At 47.9% G+C, this 13,348-nt stretch overlaps 1 protein-coding gene across 1 annotated transcript in view; it reads left to right on the forward strand.

Annotated features, from left to right (window-relative positions):
* The window catches only part of PRPF6 (pre-mRNA processing factor 6), a 71,327-nt gene that overhangs the window by 51,050 nt on the left and 6,929 nt on the right, over window positions 1–13,348 (forward strand). Inside the window, exons 13-18 of the mRNA XM_007524436.3 lie at window positions 4,611–4,732; window positions 6,400–6,538; window positions 7,574–7,693; window positions 10,147–10,323; window positions 11,220–11,353; window positions 11,969–12,060. Of these exons, the coding sequence (XP_007524498.1) occupies window positions 4,611–4,732; window positions 6,400–6,538; window positions 7,574–7,693; window positions 10,147–10,323; window positions 11,220–11,353; window positions 11,969–12,060 (784 nt within the window). The remainder of the gene's footprint in view (window positions 1–4,610; window positions 4,733–6,399; window positions 6,539–7,573; window positions 7,694–10,146; window positions 10,324–11,219; window positions 11,354–11,968; window positions 12,061–13,348) is intronic.

Below are 13,348 nucleotides of genomic sequence, written 5' to 3' on the forward strand. Positions count from 1 at the left end.
GAATCCCCAGTCACAAGCTGTTGTTTGTTGGAGCTCATGCCAGCCACTGCTTTCAAGTCGCCATCTTGGCTCCACCCTCCTTGGCAGAAGTTTTCTTTAAGAGCTATAATTTACTTAAAGATGGAGAGAGCCAGCCAGAGTATCACTCCAGCATATGTGGCACTGGTGGAGTTCAGGAATTGAACCAAATGTAAGTCCTGCCTCTTAACACAGCACATGGCACACAGCTTTTTTTGAAACAAGGATTTTAAACATAGTTGCAATCATCAAGAATACAGGGTTATTATTATTTTAATTATCTTTATTTATTGGATAGAGACAGCCAGAAATCAATAGGGAGATAGAAAGGGAGAGACACATCTGTAGTATATCTTCACCACTCGCAAAGCTTTCCCCCTGCAGGTGGGGACCAGGGACTCAAACTTGGGTCCTTGCACATGGTAATATGTGCATTCAACCAGGTGCGCCGCCACCCGGCCCTCAGGGTTATTCTTTTAAAAATGTATTTGTTGTTCAGGGTAGTTTCACACATAGCCGCCCCCACCCCACCCCGGCCAGCCAGCATAGTACCCAGGAAGTCTCATAGACAGTTGGTTACTTATTTTATTTATTTATTTATTTTTTAAAATTATTTATTTATTTCCTTTTTGTTGCTCTTGTTTTTGTTTTTTTTTAAATTGATGTCGTTGTTGGATAGGACAGAGAGAAATGTCGAGAGGAGGGGAAGACAGAGGGGGAGAGAAAGATAGACACCTGCAGACCTGCTTCACTACCCGTGAAGCGACTCCCCTGCAGGTGGGGAGCCGGACGGCTCGAACCGGGATCCTTATGCCGGTCCCTGCGCTTTGCACTACCTGCGCTTAACCCGCTGCACTACCGCCCGACTCCCTATTTTATTTATTTTTATAAATTCATTTCCTTTAGCCATCTGTAGTCCATGTATGGGTGAAATTATCCAGTAGTGGTTCTTCACCCCTTTTCCTCTTCCTTCTTCCTCCCTCCCTCCCTCCCTCCCTTCCTTCTTTGGGGTGGAGGATTAGTGGTTTATAGTAAATACAGCTGTTGGTACATGTGTAAAATTTCCCAGTTTTCTGTCATCCCAGCCTACATTCTCCTCACCATCATGCACCAGCACCTGAAAGCCCCTCCTGCCCTCACCTCTTTTCTTATTTCACTGAGCACAGAAACGCCCAGTTTGATCCATTTTGTTCCAGGTGATACAATCTCATCTTTTTTATTATTATTATTATTATTATTTTTTATCCCAGGAAAGTAAGGTATACAGTTTTCTTTTTTTTTTCTTTTCTTTTTTTATTATATTTATTTTCCCTTTTATTGCCCTTGTTGTTTTTATTGTTGTTGATGATGTTGATGGATAGGATAGAGAGAAATGGAGAGAAGAGGTGAAGACAGAGAGGGGGAGAGAATGACACCTGCAGACCTGTTTCACCACCTGTGAATTGACTCCCCTTCAGGTGGGGAGCCAGGGGTTCAAACTGGGATCTTTACTCCAGTCCTTGTGCTTTGCGCCTCATGTGCTTAACCATTGTACTACTGCCCGACTCCCAGGAGTACAGTTTTCTATGAACCTGAGTTTACCAAATCCCCACTTTGTGATTACTTAGTGCCTGCACACACATGGGTGATTGTGTGAGGGACCCAGCCTACGTACATGGACCCTTAGCTTTTTACCCTAGGCACTGGACTGTCTCCCTTCCCCTGTGCTCTTATAAATTGTTGTTGTGCTTCCAAAAACAATTCAAGTACAAAACTCTTGCTTATATTGAGATTATTTCCTTAGGATAGATTTCCAGAGAAGAGATTGTGGTTTCAAAACTGATAAACACATGGAAAGTATTTATTGCCATAAATGTGGTCCTCTGTTGTTTTAGCTTTTTAAATTATTTTTGCAACATTAGAGAACGAACCTGGGGCGTTGCACACGCACAGTTCCATTGCTGAGTAGCCACATTGTTTATTATAGAAGAGGGAGAGACAGCTCTTTAGCTCCCCCCATGCTTGGAGCTCATCTGGTTCTGTCACTGGTGCTCCCATGTGGTGCCTGGGTTTGAAACCAGGACTTCATGCTTGGTGAGGTATGGGCTATACTATAAGTAAGCTATCTATCTCCTGGCCTCTGTCTGACTGTCTTCCTTCCTTTCCTTTTTTTTTTTTTAATATTTATTCATTTATTTATTTTCCCATTTGTCATCCTTGTTTTGTTGTTGTAGTTACTGATGTTGTCGTTGTTGGATAGGACAGAGAGAAATGGAGAGAGGAGGGGAAGACAGAGGGAGAGAAAGATAGACACCTGCAGACCTGCTTCACTGCTTGTGAAGTGACTTCCCTGCAGGTGGGGAGCCGGGGACTTGAACTGGGATCCTTACTCCAGTCCTTGCACTTTGTGCCACCTGCGTTTAACCCGCTGTGCTACCGCCCAACTCCCCCTTTCCTTCTTTTTTTTTTTTTTTAACCAGAGCACTGTTCAGCTCTGGCTTATGGTGGTGCAGGGGATTGAACCTGGAACTCTGGAGCCTCAGGCATGAGAGTCTGTTTGCTTAATCATTATGCTATCTACCCTCCGCCCCCTTTCCTTCTTTTTAATACTACATATGGTTTATCAGAAAAGACAGGACACTTTTGCTAAAAACGAAAAAAAAAGTCATAACTTTTTTTTTTTTTTGCCTCCAGGGTTGTCACTGGACTCAGCGCCTACACTACAAATCCCCTGTTCCAGGAGGCTATTTTTTTACATTGTTGCTGCTGCTATTACTGTTTTTGCTGCTGTTGCTGTTAGGACAGAGAGAAATTGAGAGAGGAGGGGTAAAGAAAGATACCTGCAGACCTTCACCGCTTGTGAAGCGACTCCCCAACACCCCCCCACACACACAGGTGGGACCCAGGGGCTCGAACCAGGATCCTTGTGCCAGTCTTTGCACTTTGCATAATGTGCATGTAACCCGGTATACTACCGCCTGACTCCTTATGTCATGACTTTTCTGACAACCCACTATATACAGAGAGAAACAGAGACAGTGAGAGAGACCACAGCACTGCTAGTTCCTTAAAGCTGAGTTACACAAAAGGCAAAGCAATGCACTATCCAAGTGAGCTATTTAATTGATTCTTTACTTACTTTCCTTATTTGCCTCCAGGATTATCACTGGGACTCAGTGCCTGCACTATGAATACCCTGCTCCTGGATGCTATTTTCTTTTGTTGTCCTTATTGTTTAAATATTGTTGTTGTTGTTGTTGCTGTTGGATAGGACAGAGAAATCAAGAAAGGAGGGGAAGACAGAGGGGGAGAGACAGATAAATACCTGCAGACCTGCTTCACCACTTGTGAAGTGATCCCCCTGCAGGTCAGGAGCCGGGGGCTCAAACCAGGATCCTTACGCTTTGCGCCGTTCCTTGCACTTTGCACCATGTGCCTTTAACCCGTTGCACTACCTTGTTGCTTTTCTGCAGGGGGAGTTAGGTGGTAGCACAGTGGATTAAGCGCACCTGGCGCAAAGTGCAAGGACCGGCTAAGGATCCAGTTCGAACCCCCGGCTCCCCACCTGCAGGGGAATCACTTCTACAGGTGGTGAAGCAGGTCTGCAGATGTCTTTCTCTCCCCCTCTCTGTCTATATCCTCTCCTCTCTCCATTACTCTTTGTCCTATCTAATGACGACAACATCAACAATAATAACTACAACAACAATGAAAAAACAACAAGGGCAACAAATGGGAAAATAAATAAATATAAAAAATAAAAATAAAAAAGGGAGTCTGGCCATAGCGCAGCGGGTAAAGCTCATGTGGCACAGAGCGCAAGGACCGGCTTTAGGATCCCACTTCGAGCCCCGGCTCCCCACCTGCAGCGGGGGCGGTCGTTTCACAGGCGGTGAAGCAGGTCTGCAGGTGTCTGTCTTTCTCTCCCCCTCTCTGTTTTCCCCTCCTCTCTCCATTTCTCTCTGTCCTATCCAACAACAGGACATCAATAAGAACAACAATAACAATAATAAAACAGCAAGGGTAACAAAAGAGAAAATAAACAAATGAATAAATATTTTTAAAAATTAAAAAAAAAAAAAGAGTGAGCTGCAGATGTGCTGGCCATTCTTAGCACTGTGTGTTTCTAGGGAAGAGGACAGGCTCACAAATCAGGCACAGTGCTCAATTAAATTTCCCAGTCTAGGCATTACAGTGCCTCAGCAACCGCCTCACTTGCTGTCCTTACGGCAGAATGAAAAACCCAGCAGTGTTCTGGCTGAGTAGCTGCCTGTGGTCACACTTTTAGTCTCTGGTCAGAACAGATGGACTTTAACAAACCCCTCCCCTTTTTTTTCAACACCCACCTGCATTTTCCAGGTTTCCATTGAGCATAACTTTCATAGTGGAGAATCAACACTGCACTTAACTTTATAAGAGCTACCCATACGGATGCCACAGTCCCGTTTTCCCACCTCGCTCAGTGCCCCAGTGGCTTTCAGCCCCAGCTTCTGGCCTCTGTGTGTCGATGCTCGCATCTCCACCCTCCTCCGGTGTCCCTCATGGAGGCTGATTCTCATTTTGTAGTTCTTCGCTAGTGCTGGACTGTGAGCCTATCCTCTTCTCTCCTTTAGTGTGTGGCCCACAATGCCCTGGAGTGTGCAAGAGCCATCTATGCCTACGCCCTGCAGGTGTTCCCCAGCAAGAAGAGCGTGTGGCTGCGTGCCGCCTACTTTGAGAAGAACCATGGCACCAGGTACATGACACACAGCCTGCCCTGTGAACATTTTTTCTGTTTTCTTCCTTTGTGGTGCTGAGGTCTCGAACGTTTGTGGTACCACCTCCCTAGTCTAGCTTTTCCATTCTCTGAGAGAAGAGATGTTCCACCATTCATGGAGCTCCCATGTGGTATGGTGTGGTGTGGCGTGGCTTGGCTTGGCGTGGCGTGGCGTGGCGTGGCTTAGATGTAGAGGCCTGGTAGTCAGGCACTCAGTTTGTTGCACTCCTGCCCCCTGGAGCCATCTATAACAGGGCTACACTGTTTTATAATGGGGGAAACTGAGGCACCACGTTGCCTCTCCTGACCAAGGGTGGCCTGGGGCAAGGCTGGAGCCTAAGCCCACGTGTGCCTGCACTGGCTCTGGCAGTGTGGGCGGTGCGGCATCTGGACCCCGGCAGGCATGTTTTCATTTAAGTTGTGCTGGCTCTGGATCTGGGCTGCTTTTTTGTGCTCTGAGGAGGTCCTTCACAATTTTCCTTAATTGTACTCTTTAATTGAAAAAATCTTTCTGGTCTGCCTTATTGGCTGTAACTGCCTATTAAATTAGGTGTTGCAATTTCTGATGCGAAATGGGTAGCTCCGGGCCTTTGGGCTCCTGTCACTTTGGGTCTTCTGCTTTGTCCCCCTGCCCCCAGGGTGGGTACAGGCTCGCTGCCTCACAGGGTGCAGCTGGGAAGCCTCTGGCCTTCCTTCTGTATGTGTTCAGTCTCAGTCTCTTTAGTGCATCTTTCCACCTGTGCTGCTGAAGCTCCCATCTCCATCCCGCTCCTACCAGGGTGTTTGGGGGCTGACACCTTGGGGAACCTGAGACAACTGCACTGGCCCCGTACCAGTTCCCCTCAGCTGCCTATTTTAGGGGGCCAGGTTTGTTGCTGGCTGAGACCATGTGCTGGAGTCCCTGTGGCCTGAGCACTTCTGGGGCTCTGTGCTGGGGCCGGCTCCCTTCTTGTTTCTCAGACCCTTTCTGCCAGCTGGTCACAGAGTGGTGAGGGGAGGTAGGATACTCGGCTCCAGGGATCTTCATCCATGTAGTCTTCAGAGGAGCCTGCTGTGCTTCTTGGGGCTTCCTCCCTGCTAGGCAACTCCACCCCCTCACTGCCACTCACTGTGGAGGCCTCAAGAATCTGCTTATGGCAGATGTGACGGGGGAGTTGACGGCTGTGAGAGTGCGGGCTCGCACTCCTGATTCCCGGCTGGCGTCCTTGTTCAGTAGTGACCTAAAATAACTTTCTTCCAAGAAGACAATTTCTTTGGATGCCAGAAAATGGACCGGGGGCCATAATCTTTATCGGCGGATCTGTGGTTGAAGATGAAAAGACCCCTCCTGTCACCCAGACCGGGGTGTTATCACCCCTTTCAGGATACTGGCTATAAAAGGGGTCCCTTAAGAAGTTCTTTTATCAGCCTCTGCTATTTAAACAATGCACTGCTTTGTGGCACCCTCTTCAGTAGTTGATTTTAGAACCTTTGTGAAGAGAAAAGATTTCCCCACACTCTCCCCATTGTAAAACCTGGTCAATCATTGATGGTGTCGAACTTTGGAGCAGCAACTGTCTCTTCGGCAGCCTTGCTGTGGCTGTGGCTGCCTTGTGTGCTCAGGTGGGCAGCCCCAGCCCTGCTGACAGCGGCCCTCTGTCTTACAGGGAGTCCCTGGAAGCTCTGTTACAGAGGGCTGTGGCGCACTGCCCCAAAGCAGAGGTGCTGTGGCTCATGGGCGCCAAGTCCAAGTGGCTGGCAGGGGACGTGCCTGCCGCGAGGAGCATCCTGGCTCTGGCCTTCCAGGTGGGTGTGGGGGCTCTGTGCTCCCTGGGGCGAGTGCACACATACCTTGGCCTCTGCTAGTTGATGGGAGCTGACCCAGGAGTGACACAAAGGCCACAGCCTGTGGGCCCCACCAGCGTCTCAGTCCCTGCCAACAGGTGTGGAGTGGGCGAGCTCACTCCCTGGGAGGGAGGGCATGAGCTGTTTCCCACAGGCAGCAAGGCAGACAGTTCCTACTTATAAGCACACTGTTCAGCTCCTGGTGGGAGAAGGCCTATTCTTGTCCACTGAGCACAGAGATATATATTGGGGTCACACATGGCTGCTTCCCTGGCCCCTTCTTCGGTGATCTATCACATCAAGGTAGATGCCCTTAGCGGGATGCAGGTCATAAGCCACATGATTTTCTAAGCACTTTCTCTTCACCATCACATGCCTCAGCCATTGGCTTTGTGTGGGGGTGTTAGTGGTTTGCAGCCTGTATTCTTTATAAACTGTTGGCGAGGTGTCAGTCCTGTTGTGACCCAGGCTGGCAGGGTGAAAGCTGCCTTCCCTGAGAAGCAAGAATGGCCCTGCTACTCAGTCTTTCACTCTCAGCTGAAGACACTCCTCCTCTCTGAGTAGTCTCAGGATTCCCCTCCCCCTTCTGGAACTACTACCTAGGGCACTGCCCACATGTCCACTGTCCACTGGTTTCTCTGCAGGGTTGAGGCTGACACATTCATGTGGGAAGGATGTGAGCCACTCACCCCGGCTTTGAGAGGCCAGGCAAGCTTTGGTGGGTCCTGGATAAGATAACACTGGAGCCACCAGCACTTGGCCCGAGTGCCACAGAGGTCTTAGGTCTGTGCCAGTGAAAATGGCCGACTATGTCCCAACCCATCAGCTTTCTTGCTCTGGGTTCTGTCACCCGTAGTCTGGAAAGTTCTTGGAGCAGGCTGTCCTGATGCAGAGTGATGCTGTTTGGTTTCCAGACTGACTGCTTTTGATTAAGTGTAATCTAACCCTGTCATTAGTGTTCTAAGCCCAACTTGATGCTGCTGTACTTGCCTCTAGGCCAACCCCAACAGTGAGGAGATCTGGTTGGCGGCTGTGAAGCTGGAGTCTGAGAACAACGAGTATGAGCGGGCCCGGAGGCTGCTGGCCAAGGCACGGAGCAGTGCGCCCACTGCCCGGGTGAGCAGTGCTAGGGGCTCAGAACCAAACTGAAGAGGAAAGTGGCCTGGGCCACAGAGAACCTTGTGATCCTGGAGATGGTAGAGGTGTGGGAGGGAGAGCTAAGGCCAAGAGATACAAGTCCTGCGCTCCACCTCTGAGTCACCTTCCTGTTGCTGGAACTCAGCTTTTTATAGTTGACATTAAAGTACATTCATTTTCCTGCCTGGTAGGTGGTGCAGTGGATAAAACCTTGGGCTCTCAAGCATCAAGTCCTGAGTTCAGTCCATGGCATCACATGTGCCAGAGTGATATTCTGGTTGTCTCTCAATCTCTCTTTTCCCTCTCTCTCTCTCTCTCTCTCTTTTTTTAATATTTTCTTTTTTTATATTTACTCCCTTTTGTTGCCCTTGTTTTATTGTAGTTATTATTGTTGTCGTCGTTGTTGGATAGGACAGAGAGAAATGGAGAGAGGAGGGGAAGACAGAGAATTGGAGAGAAAGACAGACACCTGCAGACCTGCTTCACCGCCTGTGAAGTGACTCCCCTGCAGGTGGGGAGCTGGGGCTTGAACCGGGATCCTTATGCTGGTCCTTGCGCTTTGGGCCACCTGCGCTTAACCCGCTGTGCTACAGCCCGACTCCCTACTCTCTTCCTTTTTTAAAAAACAAATGTTACTTATTTAATGGATAGATACAGAAATTAAGAAGGACGGGAGATGGGGGTTGGGGGTGGGGGGGAAAGACCTGCAGCACTGCTTCATTGCTTGTGAACCATTCTCCCTGTAGGTGGGGACTGGGGGCTTGAACCTGCGTCTTTGCACATTATAGTATGCATGCTCAACTGGGTGTGCCACCTCCTGGCACCCCCCTTCTAGCTCTTTTTTTTTCTTTCTTTCTTTCTTTCTTTCTTTTCCCTTTTGTTGCCCTTGTTTTTTTATTGTTGTTGTAGTTATTGATATCATTGTTGTTGGATAGGACAGAGAGAAATGGAGAGAGGAGGGGAAGACAGAGAGGGGGAGAGAAAAACACCTGCAGACCTGCTTCACCGCCTGTGAAGCGACTCCCCTGCAGGTGGGGAGCCGGGGCTCTAACCAGGATCCTTATGCCGGTCCTTGTGCTTCACGCCACGTGCACTTAACCCGCCGCTCTACCGTCTGACTCCCTTCTATCTCTTTCTTCTTTTAATTTTTTTTAATATTTATTTATTCCCTTTTGTTGCCCTTGGTTTTTTTATTGTTGTTGTTATTGATGTTGTTGTTATTGTTGGATAGGACAGAGAGAAATGGAGAGAGGAGGAGAAGACAGGGGAGCAAAAGATAGATACCTGCAGACCTGCTTCACTGCCTGTGAAGCGACTCCCCTGCAGGTAGGGAGCCAGGGGCTGGAACCAGGATTCTTATGCCGGTCCTTGCTCTTTGCACCACGAGCGCTTAACCTGCCGCACTACTGCCCGACTCCCCCTTCTATCTCTTTCTTTCGTTGATAAGTAAATAGATTTTGTTGGTGGTGTTTTAGTTTTTAGCTGGGGCAGAGAGATAGAGAGACAGAGAGTGAAAGATCACAACATTGAAGCTTCCTTCAGTGCAGTGAGGGCCAGACTTGAACCTGGTCTCACACATAGCAAAGCAACACTATCCAAGTGAGCTAATTCATTAGCCCTATTAGTAATATTTTAAAAATAATAAAAAGGGGTGGGGTAGATGGCATAATGGTTATGCAAAGAGACTCATGCTTGAGGCTCCAAAGTCCCAGGTTCAGTCCCCCATTCTATCATAAGCCAGAGCTGAATAGTACTCTGGTAAAATAATAATAGAGTCGGGCGGTAGTGCAGTGGGTTAAACGCATGTGGCACAAAGCCCAAGTACCCTCATAAGGATCCCGGTTGGAGCCCCCGGCTCCCCACCAGCAGGGGAGTCACTTCACAGGCAGTGAAGCAGGTCTGCAGGTGTCTATCTTTCCCTCTCTGTCTTCCCCTCCTCTCTCCATTTCTCTCTGTCCTATCCAACAACAGTGACATCAAGAATAACAACAGTAACTACAACAATAAAACAACAAGGGCAACAAAAGAGAAAATAAATAAATATTAAAAAACTAAAATAATAATTATAATAGTAAAAGGACCAGCAGATGACACACCTGGTAAATTATACACATTGCAGTGCACAAGGACTTGGGGTTCAAGTCCCCTTCCCTTCACCACCTACAGGAGGGATGATTCACAATTAGTGAAGCAATACTGCTGGTGTCTCTCCCCTGCTTCTCTCAATTTTCTGTCTATCCAAAATAAATATTTTTAAAAAATAAAGTACAAATAAATAAAATACATTCATATTATTTGAACCCCATCTGATCAAGAAGGTGAGAAACAGCTCACAAAAACATAGAAAAAAAAAAACAGACAGACGGCTCAGGGCAAGCTGCAGAGGGTCTAGCCATGGTTCAGGGCAGGGCTGTGACATGTCTTCCCCACAGGTGTTCATGAAGTCTGTGAAGCTGGAATGGGTGCTGGGAAACATCGCTGCTGCCCAGGAGCTGTGTGAAGAGGCGCTGAGGCACTACGAGGACTTCCCCAAGCTCTGGATGATGAAGGGGCAAGTGGAGGAGCAGGAGGGGCTGATGGAGAAAGCCCGAGAGGCCTACAACCAGGGGGTGAGCTGTCCAGAGGTGGCCTGGTCCTGGGTGCTATTATTCTTTACTTAGTCCAGTAGCCAGGCAATTGCTTGCGCTCCCAGTAGACCTGTGGTTTTGGGGCTAGATCCCAGTTTTCTCACTCAGTCATGTACAATGCTTTGTAAAGGGAGGCCGGGCGGTAGCACAGCAGGGTTAAGTGCACATGGCACAAAGTGCACAGACTGGGATAAGGATCCCGGTTCGAGCCCCTGGCTCCCCACCTGCAGGGGGATCACTTCACAAGCATTGAAGCAGGTCTGCAGGTGTCTATCTTTCTCCCTCTCTGTCTTCTCCATCTCCTCTCTTGACTTCTCTCTGTCCTACCCAACAACAGCAATGACAACAACAATAATAAATACAACAATAAGGACAACAAAAATGGCCTCCAGGAGCAGTGAATTCGTAGTGCAGGCACTGAGCCCCAACAATAACCCTGGAGGCAAAACAACAACAACAAAACAGTACTTTGTAAAGAGCTAGATGAGTGGGCAGAGGAGACAGCTTATTAGTTCTGCAAAAGACTCAAATGCCTGAGGCTCCAAGACTCCAGGTTTAGTCTTCAGCACCACCATAAATCAGAGATAACCAGGGTTCTGGTATTTCTTTCTCTCTCATTAAAATAAAATATTTATAAAAAAAAAAAAAGGAGATGAGTTACACTCAGTGCAAGTATGAGTTCCTGGATGCTGTGTACACACACATATATGCAGCCAAACACTTAAACACAGGCCCTGTCTACCTGTACACAGTGCCCAAGGGGTGGCAAGCCTTTGCCCACTCAGCCAACCCTTGTGGTTCTCGTGTGCTGAGGAGCCAGCAATGTCTTTCACCACCTTCTAGGCATAGCTGAGTCTCACTTGTCTTTGTTTCTGCAGTTGAAGAAGTGTCCCCACTCCACCCCCCTGTGGCTTTTGCTTTCTCGGCTAGAAGAGAAGATTGGGCAGCTGACCCGAGCACGGGCCATTTTGGAGAAGTCTCGCCTGAAGAACCCAAAGAATCCTGGCCTGTGGTGAGTTCCACGGGCCCAGGTTTTCCACCCTAACTCCCTGTCATTTGAGCAACGTTTCCAGCTCAGGCTTTGTGAGGAGGGTGGCAGGGATGGCCATTTTTGCATTGGTAGGGCTGACACAGTCAGTTGGGCTTAAAGCAACTTTGGTAGAGTTTACTTGATGGTACCCAGGGGACTGTGGAGTTAAAAATGGGGGATTTGGAGTGAGCGGAGCTGAGAGCAGAAGAGTGAGTATGGCCTCTTGGAAAGGCCTTGAGTGATGACTAGGAGTTTGCTGGAGGTGGCATTCTGTCGATAGCAAGCTGTGGCTCAGAGGTGTAGTTTGGGCCTTAGGAGTATCAGAACTGGAACAGGAGGGGACATTGAGAAGACAGCAAAAAGATGGGCAGGTAGCAGACCTAGTCTTACACACCTTCATTTGGTCTGGTGTTGGGGAGCCAGGTGGATTGAGGATGGCTGACAGAGGGCCTGCTTCTCTGTTGGAGAGCTTTGCTCATCAAGAAGGGAACTTCAGCCCCTGTGGTTTCCCAGTAGCTTCTAGAACTGCAGCCAGCATGTCACAGGACTGTTGGAGACACATGTGAAACCTCCCTTCTGACCCACCTCTCTCCTCAGGTTGGAGTCAGTGCGGTTGGAGTACCGTGCGGGACTGAAGAATATCGCCAACACACTTATGGCCAAGGCCCTGCAGGAGTGCCCCAACTCTGGTAGGACCTCTTCCTCTGGGTGCTTCACACTGCCTGGGCCTCTAGGTCAAACAGACAATTGGAATGTTTTGTCTGTGTGCCATTTTAGACACAGTTCTGTTCTTTTTGGTCATCAAGCATTTTAACTAAATCCCCAGTCTCCACTTGGGGGAATTCTGACTTGATGTTCTGAAGTGCTGCCATGTTTCTTTCTTTTAAATCTTAAATTTTATTATACACTACATGTGTAGTATAAACCAACTTAAAGAGGACAGAAGCGACGTGGGAGGTGGCACAGTGGATAAGGCGTTAGACTCTCAGGTGAGGGGTTCCGAGTTCATTCCCTTGGCATCACTTTTGTCAGGAGTGATGTCCTGATTCTCTCCCTACCCTCAACCCATAAATAAATACAGAAATATTTTAAGAAATGGTATATATATATTTTAATATTTATTTTATTTTATTTATTCCCTTTTGTTGCCCTTGCTGGTTTTTTTTTTTTTATTGTTGTAGTTATTATTGTTGTTGTCGTTGTTGGATAGGACAGAGAGAAATGGAGAGGGGGGGAAAGACAGAGAGGAGGAGAGAAAGATAGACACCTGCAGACCTGCTTCACCGCCTGTGAAGCGACTCCCCTGCAGGTGGGGAGCCGGGGCTCGAACCGGGATCCTTATGCTGGTCCTTGTGCTTTGCGCCACCTGCGCTTAACCCGCTGCACTACAGCCCGACTCCCAGAAATGGTATATTTAAAAAACAATGTAAAAATCACCTATAATCCCCCTACTTGGGAGTCACTATTTTCAACTTGTTGTATTATTGCAACTTATTTTTTAAAATTTATTTTCCCTTTTGTTGACCTTGTTGTTGTTATTGTTGATGTGGTCTTTGTTAGGACAGAGAGAAATGGAGAGAGATGAGGAAGACAGAGAGGAGGAGACAAAGACAGACATCTGCAGACCTGCTTTACCGCTTGTGAAGCAACTCCCCTGTAGGTGGGGAGCTGGAGGCTTGAACCGGTATCTTTACATTGGTCCTTGTGCTTCGCACCACGTGTGCTTAACCCACTACGCTACCGCCTGACTCCCCCTGCAACTTATTATATACAGTTTAATGTTATGTGTGAAGTTACATGCCTTTAATTTTTTAAATTTATTGTTTAGCTTTCAAGGTGTTTTCTAGGGCTTCTTGCCTGCACAATCTACCACTCCCAGAAGGTTCTTTTCTTTCTTCTTTTTAAAATATCTATTTGTCACATATTAGTTTCCCATGACACTGACACACACCACACCGTGCATGCACACATCCTGGA

The sequence above is a fragment of the Erinaceus europaeus genome, chromosome 14, assembly GCF_950295315.1.
Source record: "Erinaceus europaeus chromosome 14, mEriEur2.1, whole genome shotgun sequence".
NCBI lineage: Eukaryota > Metazoa > Chordata > Mammalia > Eulipotyphla > Erinaceidae > Erinaceus > Erinaceus europaeus.